Here is a 12,683-nt window from a genome sequence, read left to right as displayed (position 1 = left end):
AAAACATCTAATGAATCATCAAAATTTCAGTATAAAGAAACTGACCAATTTAAAAGGAAAACTTCTTGACATCTCTACCAGTCCTGAGCCACATGTAAAATAAAATAGGGTGTTGGCTTTATTTTTCTCAGTCTAGGTTTCATCTAGAAAGCACACCCAGAAATAGATTTAGGATTATATTATAAAATTGTATTTTCCATTGTTCAGATACTTTTATTCTTTGATTAAAATGTTACCCTCAAAGAACAAATATTATTTTTGAGAAACTCAATATAAAGCCAATCAATATGCATTCCCTTCTGTCCATTGTCATCTGTCTTCTTGGGAATGTAGAAAATGATTCTATGTATGAAAAGAGCCTGCATGGTTCTACATGAACCCTATGAATTAAATAAAGTGGCTGTTAATGTCTAGGTTGAAGCTACGGAGATAGCTCTGTATATTTATAAGGAAAGCAATGAGCCGTCTAAGCTAACTCAACATAGAGAACATTTACTAACAAAATGATTGTAGGGACCCATTGATTTGATGGATGTCTGGGATTGTGTGTAATAGGGAAACCCAGGACAAAAATGGTCACAGATTTTAAAACCGTTAACAGATTCTTCTTATCTGCCCTGGCATGGTTTATTAGCACCAGACAGGCTTCTTGTTTTCTCTCTCTTTAATGATACTGTTTTATGAAGCAATGAATGTTTTCATTTGGAAAATAAGAATTCATTGACATGTTATCTGAACTGTGGTTTCTTTAATGATACCAAGGAAATAAATATGCTAATGCAGAGTTTTGAATAATGACCTGGGTAAGGCCCATTACTCCACTGATTTTGGTGTCTGTTAGGCTCAGGTGAGAGAAAGTTAACATCACGTAGCAGGGAATATTTCAGTATGCAAAGGTTTTTAATTAGAGGTATTATGAAGCAATTTGGTCATATGGTGATATATTTTTTCTATAACAATTTTTATGATATAGTCTCCAAGGGAAAGTTTAACTCACTATCTGTCAATTATTACAACTTAGTGAAATTTATATCAAGCTACAACTTGATTCTTCATAGGATACTCATTATGAAAACCCATTACAGGAATCAAAAGTATTTACAAAATCTTATACAAGTGATACCTTTTCATAGAGCAATAAAATTCTCCTCATAAACACAAATAATCCAAACCACGTTCCAGAAGGAGGTACTATCAACATGGGGCAAGACAAAGACCTAAAAACAACGCAAGTGTCACTGGAAAGAGGACGTTACCCTAGTTTTAAAACTGCAACGAAACAACGCTCAACATTTGCAAAACATTCCTTTATTATTAGAAATAAATTATTTGTATAAAAATTGCATGCGTCAATCATTGCATTTATTTTGTAGCACAACCCAGGGCTTCAATCCAGTCAGCCATTACAAGAAAGAGACTCAGAGTCTTATACAAGTTGAACAGTGTGGGACAGGAACAGGAGTTCTCACAATCACAGAGAAATACTTACAAGAAGAACATCAGACATGATTTATTTCAACAGCATTTTTTTTTCACAAGCTAACATTAGTTTTCCTTTTGAAATTTTTTTTTATGCTCACAAGTAAGCAATACTTTAGCTTGACACTCAATGGTTGTATTGTATAAAATTGGTTCCTTTGCTCCTCAATATTGATACTTTTGGCTCATGGTTAATCTTGTTCCTTACAAGACTATTGATCTGATTGATTGTAGTCTATGGAGATCTCCAGGAGCAATTTTTTTTTTTTGCAGTCTCATGTTCAATATTTAAGAACACACACCACCTTTCTTCAGATAGTGTCATCTTCCTGTTCAGATTGAATGATTGCTGTAGCTGATATATGTTGTCTTAGTAGAGGAAGCTGTTAAAAAAATAGACCAAGTTAATAGTGCAAATAATAATCATTTTGCTGATATAATTTCAAAATTCAAATTCTGCTGTCTGATGATAATGTTTTGTAATGTGTTACTTAGTATTTTAAACCATGCAGTAGAAATTCAATGAGAAATTCAGCCAAATTGTTAATCCACAAATTCCCCAGTCCAGTGTGTAGTAGTACATGGGTAATTAACAGACAAATGAATACAAAAAATGCTAATTATTAGAAAACTTCAGTAAATTCTTATTTACACACTACCTTAACAAATCAAATTTTCATACACATAAAAAGAAAGAAGACACTGATAAACTACAAAAAGACATTAAAAAATCTACCAGACTAAATCAAAGATTTTGATCATGTAAGCCAATCATAATCCAATGGTTATAATTATTTGTAACTTGAAAATGTACATTTTCCATTTAAAAATTAATACTAATCTCAGACTTTAGAAATCAACAAACCAAAATCTCAAGTACACACAACTTTTAGCTAAATATTGACATAGTCAATAGATATTTGTGGCTTTTTAAAAAATTTAACTAAGGTATACATGGAAATAAAGTCTCAAAGCTTGAAATTAATATTTAACTCTACTGCTACCAACTTACTATGAAACAACACTCATTGTTGTAAGACTATTAGAAAGATACAAATAAAAAAATATTCTGTCAAATTTACACTCATGCTGACACTTTCAGAGAATTCAAAACTAAAAAATAAATAATTGCACAATTCAAACATAATTGTGTGAAGATGTTCAAAATTGTTATCTACTTTAAGTTAAATACTAGAATAATTAAAAACTGGAACACGTTTTTCAATGCCTTAATTCAGAATGAAAATATTCTTAAATAATTTATTATAGTTGTATAAATTGAGCACTGCTAGAAATCATAAAGCTATTCTTTGAACATACCTGATAATCAGACTTATCCCTCTGAAATTCTGAACACCTATGATGGACCCATCCAGCTTACAGATAAAGCCATACTGAGTCTATCACTAAAATTAACACAGTCCAAGCTAGTGCTAATTATACATGACTTTAATAACTTTTATTTAATTGAATAATATTAAGTACGTATTCAAAATATGTTGCTCATAAATTTATATTATCTTCACTAATCACACTCTATCATTATCATGGAATAGTGGGGAAAAGTGGACTTGACTCCAGCTATACATTACATTCTATTTCTACACAATGAATGGCAATTAAGCAGATCCATGTGCATCATCCTCACCACTAATTGAAAGCTATAGCAGGTAAGAATAGAAAGAGAGAAAAGAGAGAATAATTGGGGGGGGGATAATTTTTACTTTGGGAAAAATACTATTGTCTCCCTCTTCTACCTTGTGTGTGTGTGTGTGTGTGTGTGTGTGTGTGTGTGTGTGTGTGTCCCTATGTGTATGCCCCTGTGGGTGTGTGGGTGTCTCTGTATATATCACTGTGTGTGTGTGTGTGTGTGTGTGTGTGTGTGTGTGTGTGTGTGTGTGTGTACACGCACATATAGACATTCATGTGGAGGTCAGAGCTCAATCTCAGGTATCATTCCTTAAAGCCATCCATCTTGTTCTTTGGGACAGAGGTTCTTCCTCAAATATGGGGACTACTAACTAGGCTAGGCTTGGCTTGCCAGTAAGTTCAGGAATTCACTTATGTCTGCTTTTCCATGGTTTGGATTACAGATTTTTATGTGAGTGCTGTGGATCTGGCTCAGGTCCTCATGCTTTGGAGGCAAGCGTTTAATGACTGAGACATGCCACATGCTTCTGTGATCCTACTGGATAGCCCTATTTCTAGAAAGGTAAGCTGGCTGCTGAGTTTATTTTTATTTTTGTGAAAAGTGAGGTACAGTGGTTTTTTATATTGGCTTAATTTTAATTCTCATTCTCAATTAATATAATGCATTTTTTGCTTCTAGGTTTCTCGAAGTAAACAAATTCTAAGCATTGTGTGTGTGTGTGTGTGTGTGTGTGTGTGTGTGTGTGTGTGCGTGTTTCTGGTAGATTTTTCATTAGTTGCTGTAGCTGAGATGAAGGAAATCTGCCATTAGTTAGAAAAGTGGCAGTAAGAATGTCACTGAACTTTCCGGGATCTGGAAACCTTTGCTAAATATGTAGACTGAAAGAAAGAAAAGACACCGACACCGTCAGGCATGCTAAAGTGGAAGGGGTGAATCTCACTGTGCCCCAATCCTAGGTAAGGAACTGCAGGCAACTAAGGAATGCTGAAAAAAGAAGTAGTTGTTCCCAGGGAAGAGCATGCCAATTGGTTATTCAATGCGAAATACTCTGTCCTGAATATATATATACAGACAGATTGTGTGTGTGTGTGTGTGTGTGTAACTTAAATGATTAAAAAAATGAGGCCATGGGATGGAAGAAAGCAAGGAGGGTACAGGAGAGGCTTGGAGGGCAGAAGGGGGAAAACTATGTAATTATACTTTAATTAAAATTTTAAAAGGGAGAAATCACAGCTGTAATAGGGAAAAATAGCCTTAAGCAGTATAGCTTTCTAAAGATGGTACTCAACATGGAGTGACTGTTATCAAACTGCCTTTAAGGATCATTGTAACTTAGAGAGTTTATCACAAATCAAGAATTCATACTTTATTCTTTTAAGTGATTTTGAACAAGATTTTGAACTAAAGCATTAAAAGCAATTTCTAGGGAAAAATAATGTACAACTATGTGGAGTCTTATTTTGAGACTATGATTCACAGAAAAATAAAGTTAATTTTTCCAGAATAAAGCAAATCAAAATCTGGAAACAAATACTTCAGTCAATATGAAAGCCTAAATAAAAATGAAAATGAATACAGATTTTTTTAAAGGAAAAACACTGGCATGGCCTTATGGGACAGGGAACCTCCAAAGATGCTATTGCACTTGTTTTCTCTTGGCTGTCTATTGCTGAGCAGGTGACCAGATCTTAAGAGCAGTTTGCTTCCCTAGTGAGACTCCTTTGGTGAAAACTGAATTTTCATCTGCAAGTGGTTATCAATTGGAGACAGCTTCTGGGTTAAGGATGGGGGCATGTGTCCACATCTCCTTTCATCTCTAGGGCCCCATCTAGTGCAGATCTGTGCATGCCTCCTCAGTCTCTGTGCATTCATATGTGCATTGATCATGTTGATTTAGAGGGCTTTGGTTTCTTGGTGGCTTCCATCCTCTCTAGCTTTTATACTTTTTCTACATTTTCTTCCTGGCTGTTTCCTGAGCTCTGAGGACAGATATGTGATGGAGACATTCCATTTAGGGCTGAGGATTCCAGGGTTTCTAATTTTTTGCCCAGTGTCTAACTGTGTCTGCATTTGCTCCCAACTGCTGAAGGAGGAACCAACTCTGATGATGGCTGAGCAAGGCACTGATCTATGAATACAGCAGAATGTCATTAAGAGTCATTTTATTGCTACTTTTTTAACAGTATTATTTAGTTTTACTCTAGGTCCCTAGGCTAATGTGTGCGTGTGTGTGTGTGTGTGTGTGTGTGTGTGTGTGTGTGTGTGTGTGTGTGTTTATAAATGTGTGGGTATCTAACTTTTTTTCTCTCTCTTTTTACCCTATAGATCTTTGCATACATATTATGGCATCCAGTTTAGGATTTTTGTAGGATTTTTGAATGTGGAAATGAATGGGTCTCTGCATTGATATCTGTTTCTTATGTCTTTTATTAGTCTCCTTTCCTTCTGTTTGTCTTGTTCAATTCCAGTTTATTAGTTTTTATTTTATATTATTGTTTTATTTTATGATATCTTATCTTATTTCATTATCCTTCAGAAACCTGTGTGTTTTCTACTAAGAGACAGAAAGAGGGTATGGATCCAGATAGGAAAGGAGGTGGGGAGGAACTAAAGGAGTGGGGAGGGAATCCATAATGAGAGTGTATTATGAAAGGAAAATATAGTTTCAATAAAAGGAAATATAAAGAAAGCACCAGTAAGGGATGACTCTGACTGTCAGATAACTTCCATGAATCACTATTTCAGAATTATTATGGATAAAAATAGATTAAAGACATGCAGATGAACCAATAGGGGAACTGTGTTGACAATGTTCATGCATGTATATATGCTCTGTTGAAAACAAGTTTTGAACAGGACAATGGTAAACTTCTTTGGGTATGCCCCACTGTGTTCATAGGCTAAAGAAAGGGCAACTGCTGTCATTACTTACAAAGAATATATCATAAGGAACACCAGGAGGGCAGTGACAAGGCCATGCAGAGAATCTTGTATATATCAACTTTGTTTCCACTCCCCTCTCTGTTCTGAAACAACAGGATTTCTTGTTATAGAAAACACATTGTTATGAAAAGTCAGGAAATTAGTTTTCCTTCTAACTTCATACTCCTCAAAATTACTATATGGAGTTCTGAAATTTTAATTGTATGACATGAAAGTCTGGGATGGGATCCACAATTCACTTTTAAAATGAGTTGAGTCTTCTGTGGCTGGAGTGATTGTTCAGTACTTAAGAACATTCATTGGCTTTAAAACCGTGGATGGAACTAGAAAACATCATCCCCAGTGAGGTAACCTGACCCAGAAAGACAAACATTGTATGTACTCATTTATACGTGGATATTAGTCATAAAGTAAAAGATGACCACACTACAATCCACAGACCCAGATAAGCTAAGTAACAAGGAGGGCTCAAGTTGGGGGAGGATGATAGTAGAATCTCACTGTGAAGGGGAAATAGAATAGATTTGGCCTTTAGAGAGGGAGAGGGATCTGAATGGGAGATGGGCATGGGAACAGGTGGGATCAGGTCGGGGAAGGATGGAGGGAGTACTTCGAGAGACAACTGGAATCTGGGGGCATCTCTGGGATAAACTAGAAACCTAGTGCAATGGAAACTCCCAGAAATCTGAGTGTGACCCTAGCTAAGACTCCTAGCAATGGGGGTGGCGGTGGGGTGGGATATGGAGCCTGAACTGGCCATCTCCTGTACCAGGCAAGACTTCCAGTGGAGGGATTAGGACACCAAGTGAGCCCCCAAACTTTCAATCTACACTTTGTCTTGCCTACAAGATGTGCTGGGGTAAAGATGGCACAGAAATTGTGGGAGTGACCGACTAATGACTGGTCCATCTTGAGACTCATATATTGAGAAGGAGCCCATCCCCGAGGGTCAAGACACAGAGGCAGGATAGCCCAGAGACCTGGGATAGAACCAAACAGGACCACCAAACAAACAAACATAAATAAAAGGTCAATGAAATGATTCCAAATGATATTCTGTGATACTCATAGATTGGCGCCTAGCCCAACTGTCATCAGAAAGGCTTCAAGCAGCCACTGATGGGAACAGATGCAGACCATAGCCAAGCATTAGGCAGAGCTCGGGGAATCCTGTAGAAGAGAGGGAGGAAGGATTGTAGGAGCCAGTATGGTCAGGAACACCGCAAGAAATCCCACAGAATCAGAGAGACTGAAAGGACAAGGGAGCCTGCATGGACTGACCTAGGCCCTCTGCATATATGTGATAGTTGTGAAACTTGGTCTTCCTGTGGGACTCCTAAAAGTGGGAGCAGGGGCTGTTTCTGACTCTGTTGCCTACATTTGGGACCCCTTCCTCCCACCGGGTTGCCTTGTCCAGCCATAAAAGAAGAGTAGAAGAGATGCCTATTCTCACTGCAACTTGATATACCATGGCTGGCTGATATCCATGGGAAGCCTACCCTTTTCTGAAGAGAAAAAGAGAAGGAAGAGCAGATGGGGGGAGGCTGGGGGATGAGGACACACACTGGAAGGAGAGGAGGGAGGGAAAACTGTAGTCAAGATGTAAAAACAAAGTAAATAAATAAACTAAAAATAAAGAAAAAGCAGAAAATCAGTTTAATGAAATCCTGAAAAAAAAATTAAAAAAATACAAAAAATTCCAACACAGGCATCCTCAAGTTTGAAGCTTGCTGCATGGGGACCTTGGATTCTTTGGAGGACTCCTGGTCAACAGCCCAGGTGTGGATGGGATCTTCCTGGTATGCACACCTTCCTGCAGTCATCCCCATACCCAGGCTAAGCCCTGGTGATCTGGGATAGTTAGCAGGCATGGGAAAGTCAATACACAGGGCTTGGTTATTGGTATGAAGTACATGCTTCCACTCCAGGAACCACTAGGTGTGGTTTCAAACAAATATACACACTTGCCTACATTTGTAGCGTAAACACATAGTCTCTAAAATAGACAATGTTGAGTCTCTGGTATAAAATGAGGGTATGAAAGTAACTCCACAACGCTTCAGCTTGCAAACTCTGTCAGAAAATGTCCAAAGGAACAGCTCTTTCCATAACAGTGGGTACTTGTCTTGTTCTAGGCTAGTTGGAATGCTATAACCATAGATGGGTTTTGAGGGACACAGGTCTGCCCCTACAGGAGTCAGGGAGAGGAAAAGGGATAGGACCACAGTCCTTGGGTAGCCCTGCATGGACAGGACAGTGTCTGGTCACCTACAGAATAGACCAATTGTGGCATGACTACTGAGGCATACAGTCCTGTCACCAATCCAGAGCTTGCAAATACCTGAATTATCTATTCAGGTATTTACTGCTCCTTGGTATTGATTAACACACACAGAATAAGAAAGCAATAAAAACCATTTTTTTCTCATTTCTTTCCATTGTTCTGTATGGTAACATTATTATACTTTTGCCCAAAATAAGCTACCAATAATGTTGGACTTAAAAAAAAAAAACAAACAAACAAACAAAAAAAAAACTCAAGAACAACATTTACTTCCAGAGGACCTGAGTTTGGTTCTCAGTTTTTATATCAGGCAGCTTACAACCATCTCTGACTTCATCTCTGGGGGATCTGAGGCCCTCTTCTGGACTCTACAGGCACCCAGACTCACACATAGCACTCACTCACATATATATACATATACAAACACATACACATACACATACATGCATATATATTAAAATAAATCTTTAAAATGAGTCTTCTGAATACAAGAAGCTATACCACATTGTATATATATGGATTATGTATGTATATATACATATCTATGTATATATATACATATCTATGTGTATATATATATATATATATATATATATATATAAATGTGTCACTATTTAGTCAGAATCAAAAATTCCAACAACAGATTAGTAGCCACAGTTATCAAAATTCTCCCTTTACTAAAATAAAGGATATGTGTGCTGAAATAATAGTTGTTTTTTATTTTAATTTCAAATATTGTTATATTAACCACACCCCGAACTTTCATTCAGGCAGTAATTCCAGTTACCTTGAGCTATCTTTTCTGCTTTCCTTTACATTCCAAATGTGAACTTTAACTCTTTCAGAATACAATAAGCTCACCCCAACAACCTTAATGCTTGTGATCTTTCTTTCTTATTTTAGAGAAATGTATATAGGTTATAAAATTTCCACTTCAGCATCCGTGGAAAATAACCAGTACTTGAGGCTTATTTAACAATACAAGGCTGGTGTTATTGATGGTAGGAATTTTACTTTCAGGGGAAACTATCTGTGCTTCAAGGGGTTGGAAAAGGCTATTGATTTTTCCTCCCATCCTTGGGTGGGCCTGGGATGATTGCTGTTTATTCCACAAAAATGGTAGTTGCTCCCATTTGAAACCCCATTATGTCCTTTTCTGGACTGTCACAAAATACAGGTAGAGCATCAGACTCTGGTGATTCATGCTCCCAGTGCCAACCTTGAACGTGCAGAGTGCAGTGCCAACAGCAGCTAACTGGCATCTGCCCGGGTTTTAAATCCCTGTACTCATACTTTCAGGTTGGAAAACAGAAAAATTCTGCCCCTAAATCACCAGCATTTTGATAATATCCCTGTCTTTGGTAAATCATTTATCTATCATGGGAGCTGATTATAGGCATTTGTTACTGACATCTGTCCTACTGTTTGCTCTTGCAGGTTCACAAGGCTGCTCTTTGACAGAATGATGTCTGTGTAGGAAGAGTTTCTTTAGTGATAACTGAGACTTTTATTAGATAATCTTCCCAGAGTCAAGATGACTTCAGATGAGGTTTAAGCCATTAAGTTTTTTTTCATTTTTGTTTTAACATGTATTTATTTGTTTGTGTGTGTGTGTGTGTGTGTGTGTGTGTGTGTATAGTGTGTGTGTGTGTGTGTGTGTGTGTGTGTGTGTGTGTGTGTGTGTGTACCTCACCATGTATGTGGAAGTCAGAGGACAACTTGCAGGTGTTGCTTCTTTTCTTCTGGGTCCCAGGATACACATGAGGTCCTCAGATTTGATGGTGAGTACCTTTACCCACCCTGCCACCTCACCAGCCCTTAAACTTATAAGTTTACTCAACATGTTTATTATACAACAGAGATTATCTCTATGTAAGATGAATTGCTAAATGGTCTTATTAATAAAAACAAACAAACAAACCAGGAACCAGATACTGGGGTGGATGCTGAAAGATCAGAGAAGCAGAACACGTCACAGCTACCTCACCTCACCAACTCCTCAGCCAATCCTGTTTCCTCAGACTGAAAGCCTCTGAGTCCTCACCCTTGAGGTCCTCAGTTGAACTGCTGCTAAAAGCCTTTTAATTCCTGGTCCTCACACCTTATACACCTTTCTACTTTCTGTCACCACTTCCTGGGATTGAAGGCATGTGCCCTTCCCAAGCAAGACATGAGATCTCAAGTGCTGGGATTAAAGGTGTGTGCCACCACGCCCTGCTCTGTTCCCAGTGCAGCCTTGAATTCACAGAGGTCCGAGACAGATCTCTGCCTCCCGAGTAATAGGATTAAAAGTGTGTGCTACCACTGCCTAGCCTCTATGTTTAATAAAGTGGCTGTTCTGTTCGCTAATCGCCAGGAAAGATTTATTAGGGTGTACAATATATCAACCACATCTCTATGCATAAAACATTACAATATGCAATGTTTACATAGATAATCTTGATACCTCAACTCAGAGAAACTTTTGTCAATTCAGTGGAAACTATAAATTTCTTTAGTAATTAAGCCAAATGAAACCAAACCTTAGTCTTCTTTTGTATTTAATGTCTATGGTGGTTTGAATGAAAATGGTCCCCATAGACTCATTGGGAGTGCCATTATTAGATGTTGTGGCCTTGTTGAAGGAAGTGTGTCCCTAGGGGGCAGGCTTTGAGTTTTTTAAATGCTGAAGCCAGTTCCAGTGGCTCATTCTCTTTGCCAGCTGCCTACAGGTCAGGATAAAGAACTCTCAGCTCTCCAGCACCATGTCTGCCTGTGTGCTACTGTGATTCCTGCCATGATGACAATGAACTAAACCTTTGAACTGTAAGCCAGCCCCAATTAAATGTTTTCTTTTAAGTTTCTCTGGTCATGGTGTCTCTTAATAGCAATAGAAATCCTTAACTAAGACAATGTTTAATGAATAGCAAGCAGGGAATAAAGCCTGAGAAAGGATTCTGGGGGAAAGGGAGTATTGTTGTTGCTGGATATTCTTATTTTTCTGAAATGGGGTCTTGTTACATAGCCTAAGCCCTAAATACATAATCCTCTTGACTCAATTACATGGATTACAGATGTGTAACACCAACAAAAAAACTTTCCTTAATTATTATAGACTTATATTATGGCATTCCCAAAAGAATTCTAGAGTAAGGACTTCACCTTTAATTTATTTCTTTTTAATCTGTTTATGTAATCAGATAATGTAAATAAAACTTTTGTCATATTCTACTTTCTGAATCTTTACAATACAAATATCTAGCCTGTCTAATGCTTTTCCGTGGATACCAAGAAATCCTTAATTAATAAAGTAAATTTATCTGGATTATTCTGGGTATCAGTGTACTGTTACCATATGATGATTCTGGGTCAGAGCAAAGAAAAGTAGGTGAGGAAAGTGGTAAAAAGGATTCTGTCTTCAGCATCAGGAGGTTTTCAAGGTTTATTTGAAATTAACATATTCAAAAAAGAAATTGAGGAAAGTCAAAAGAAGAAGAGAGAGTATGGAGAAACCAAGTATTTTTGATGACTCCATTATACATGATAACTAAGTCTTTTCTCATTTTCCCAAAGACTCAAACAACTTGTCATTTATTTGTGCAAGATCTGGAGTACCTCATTCCAGAAATATCACTGATAAATAAAAATAATAAATTATATCCAATACTGAAGCAACTAATCTTGTAGAATAGTTCCTAAGTTTCAAAAGTGAATTGGCAAATAAAAAGGCATCCCAAATGCCAACCCCTATGATATCTCAATATAGAGCTAACTGCCATATTTTTGTTAAAGAGCTCAAGTGGCAGTTTGTATGCTGGGAACCACTGCTCATCTTGTAAACACTGAGTCCTCATCCAATGGCTCTGACTGCTGTGACAGTCTCAGGGTATGTGTACCATTGTGCCCACAGAACCAGGTAGTACAGGTCCCAAGACTAGCAGAAGAATGTTCAACGTACATCTATCAGGAAGTGCTCCCGCTCTTGACCATCTGAAAGTCTACAGACGACTTACTGTTGGTTTCAAGACTCTCACAGAGTTCGCTTTTCACCTCGCCATTTGGTCTGTCATTCCCTTTCTGTATCAGTTTGCTTTGCATCGTAGCAGCTGTCACCACAGCCTTGAAGCTTCTCTTGCGTTTTTGAACATTCTGCTCTGGATGAAAAATTATAATATAAACTTTGGGCATATAGAGCATTCCCAGAGACACCGAAGCACTTAAACTCATGGAGACAGTAAGTGTTGTTGTCTGGATGTACATCTGAAAAGAGGAAAAAAGAAAAAGAAACGTGGTTATGAAGTCTGACTTTTCAAAAATTATTCCAGCTTCTCTCCTATAGATATATTG

The 12,683-nt window shown here is 37.6% G+C and overlaps 1 protein-coding gene across 6 annotated transcripts in view; it reads right to left on the bottom strand.

The window, feature by feature from the left end:
* Window positions 1–886: 886 nt before the first annotated feature.
* Grm8 (glutamate metabotropic receptor 8) overlaps window positions 887–12,683 on the bottom strand; it is an 805,417-nt gene continuing 793,620 nt past the window's right edge. For 2 of the 6 annotated variants that reach the window (XM_006996266.4, XM_076566128.1), the window contains exons 10-11: window positions 12,350–12,596; window positions 887–1,862 (exon numbers count right to left, since the gene is read on the bottom strand). In XM_006996266.4, the coding sequence (XP_006996328.1) occupies window positions 1,813–1,862; window positions 12,350–12,596 (297 nt within the window). In that variant the 3' untranslated portion in view covers window positions 887–1,812. Of the gene's footprint in view, window positions 1,863–12,294; window positions 12,597–12,683 lie in introns of all 6 variants that reach the window. The other 4 variants (XM_042272849.2, XM_006996265.4, XM_076566129.1 and 1 more) reach the window with 2 other exon arrangements.

Source organism: Peromyscus maniculatus, chromosome 3, assembly GCF_049852395.1.
Source record: "Peromyscus maniculatus bairdii isolate BWxNUB_F1_BW_parent chromosome 3, HU_Pman_BW_mat_3.1, whole genome shotgun sequence".
Classification (NCBI taxonomy): domain Eukaryota; kingdom Metazoa; phylum Chordata; class Mammalia; order Rodentia; family Cricetidae; genus Peromyscus; species Peromyscus maniculatus.
Note: the sequence above shows the minus strand (reverse complement) of the source record. Positions and strands in the feature narration are given on the sequence as shown.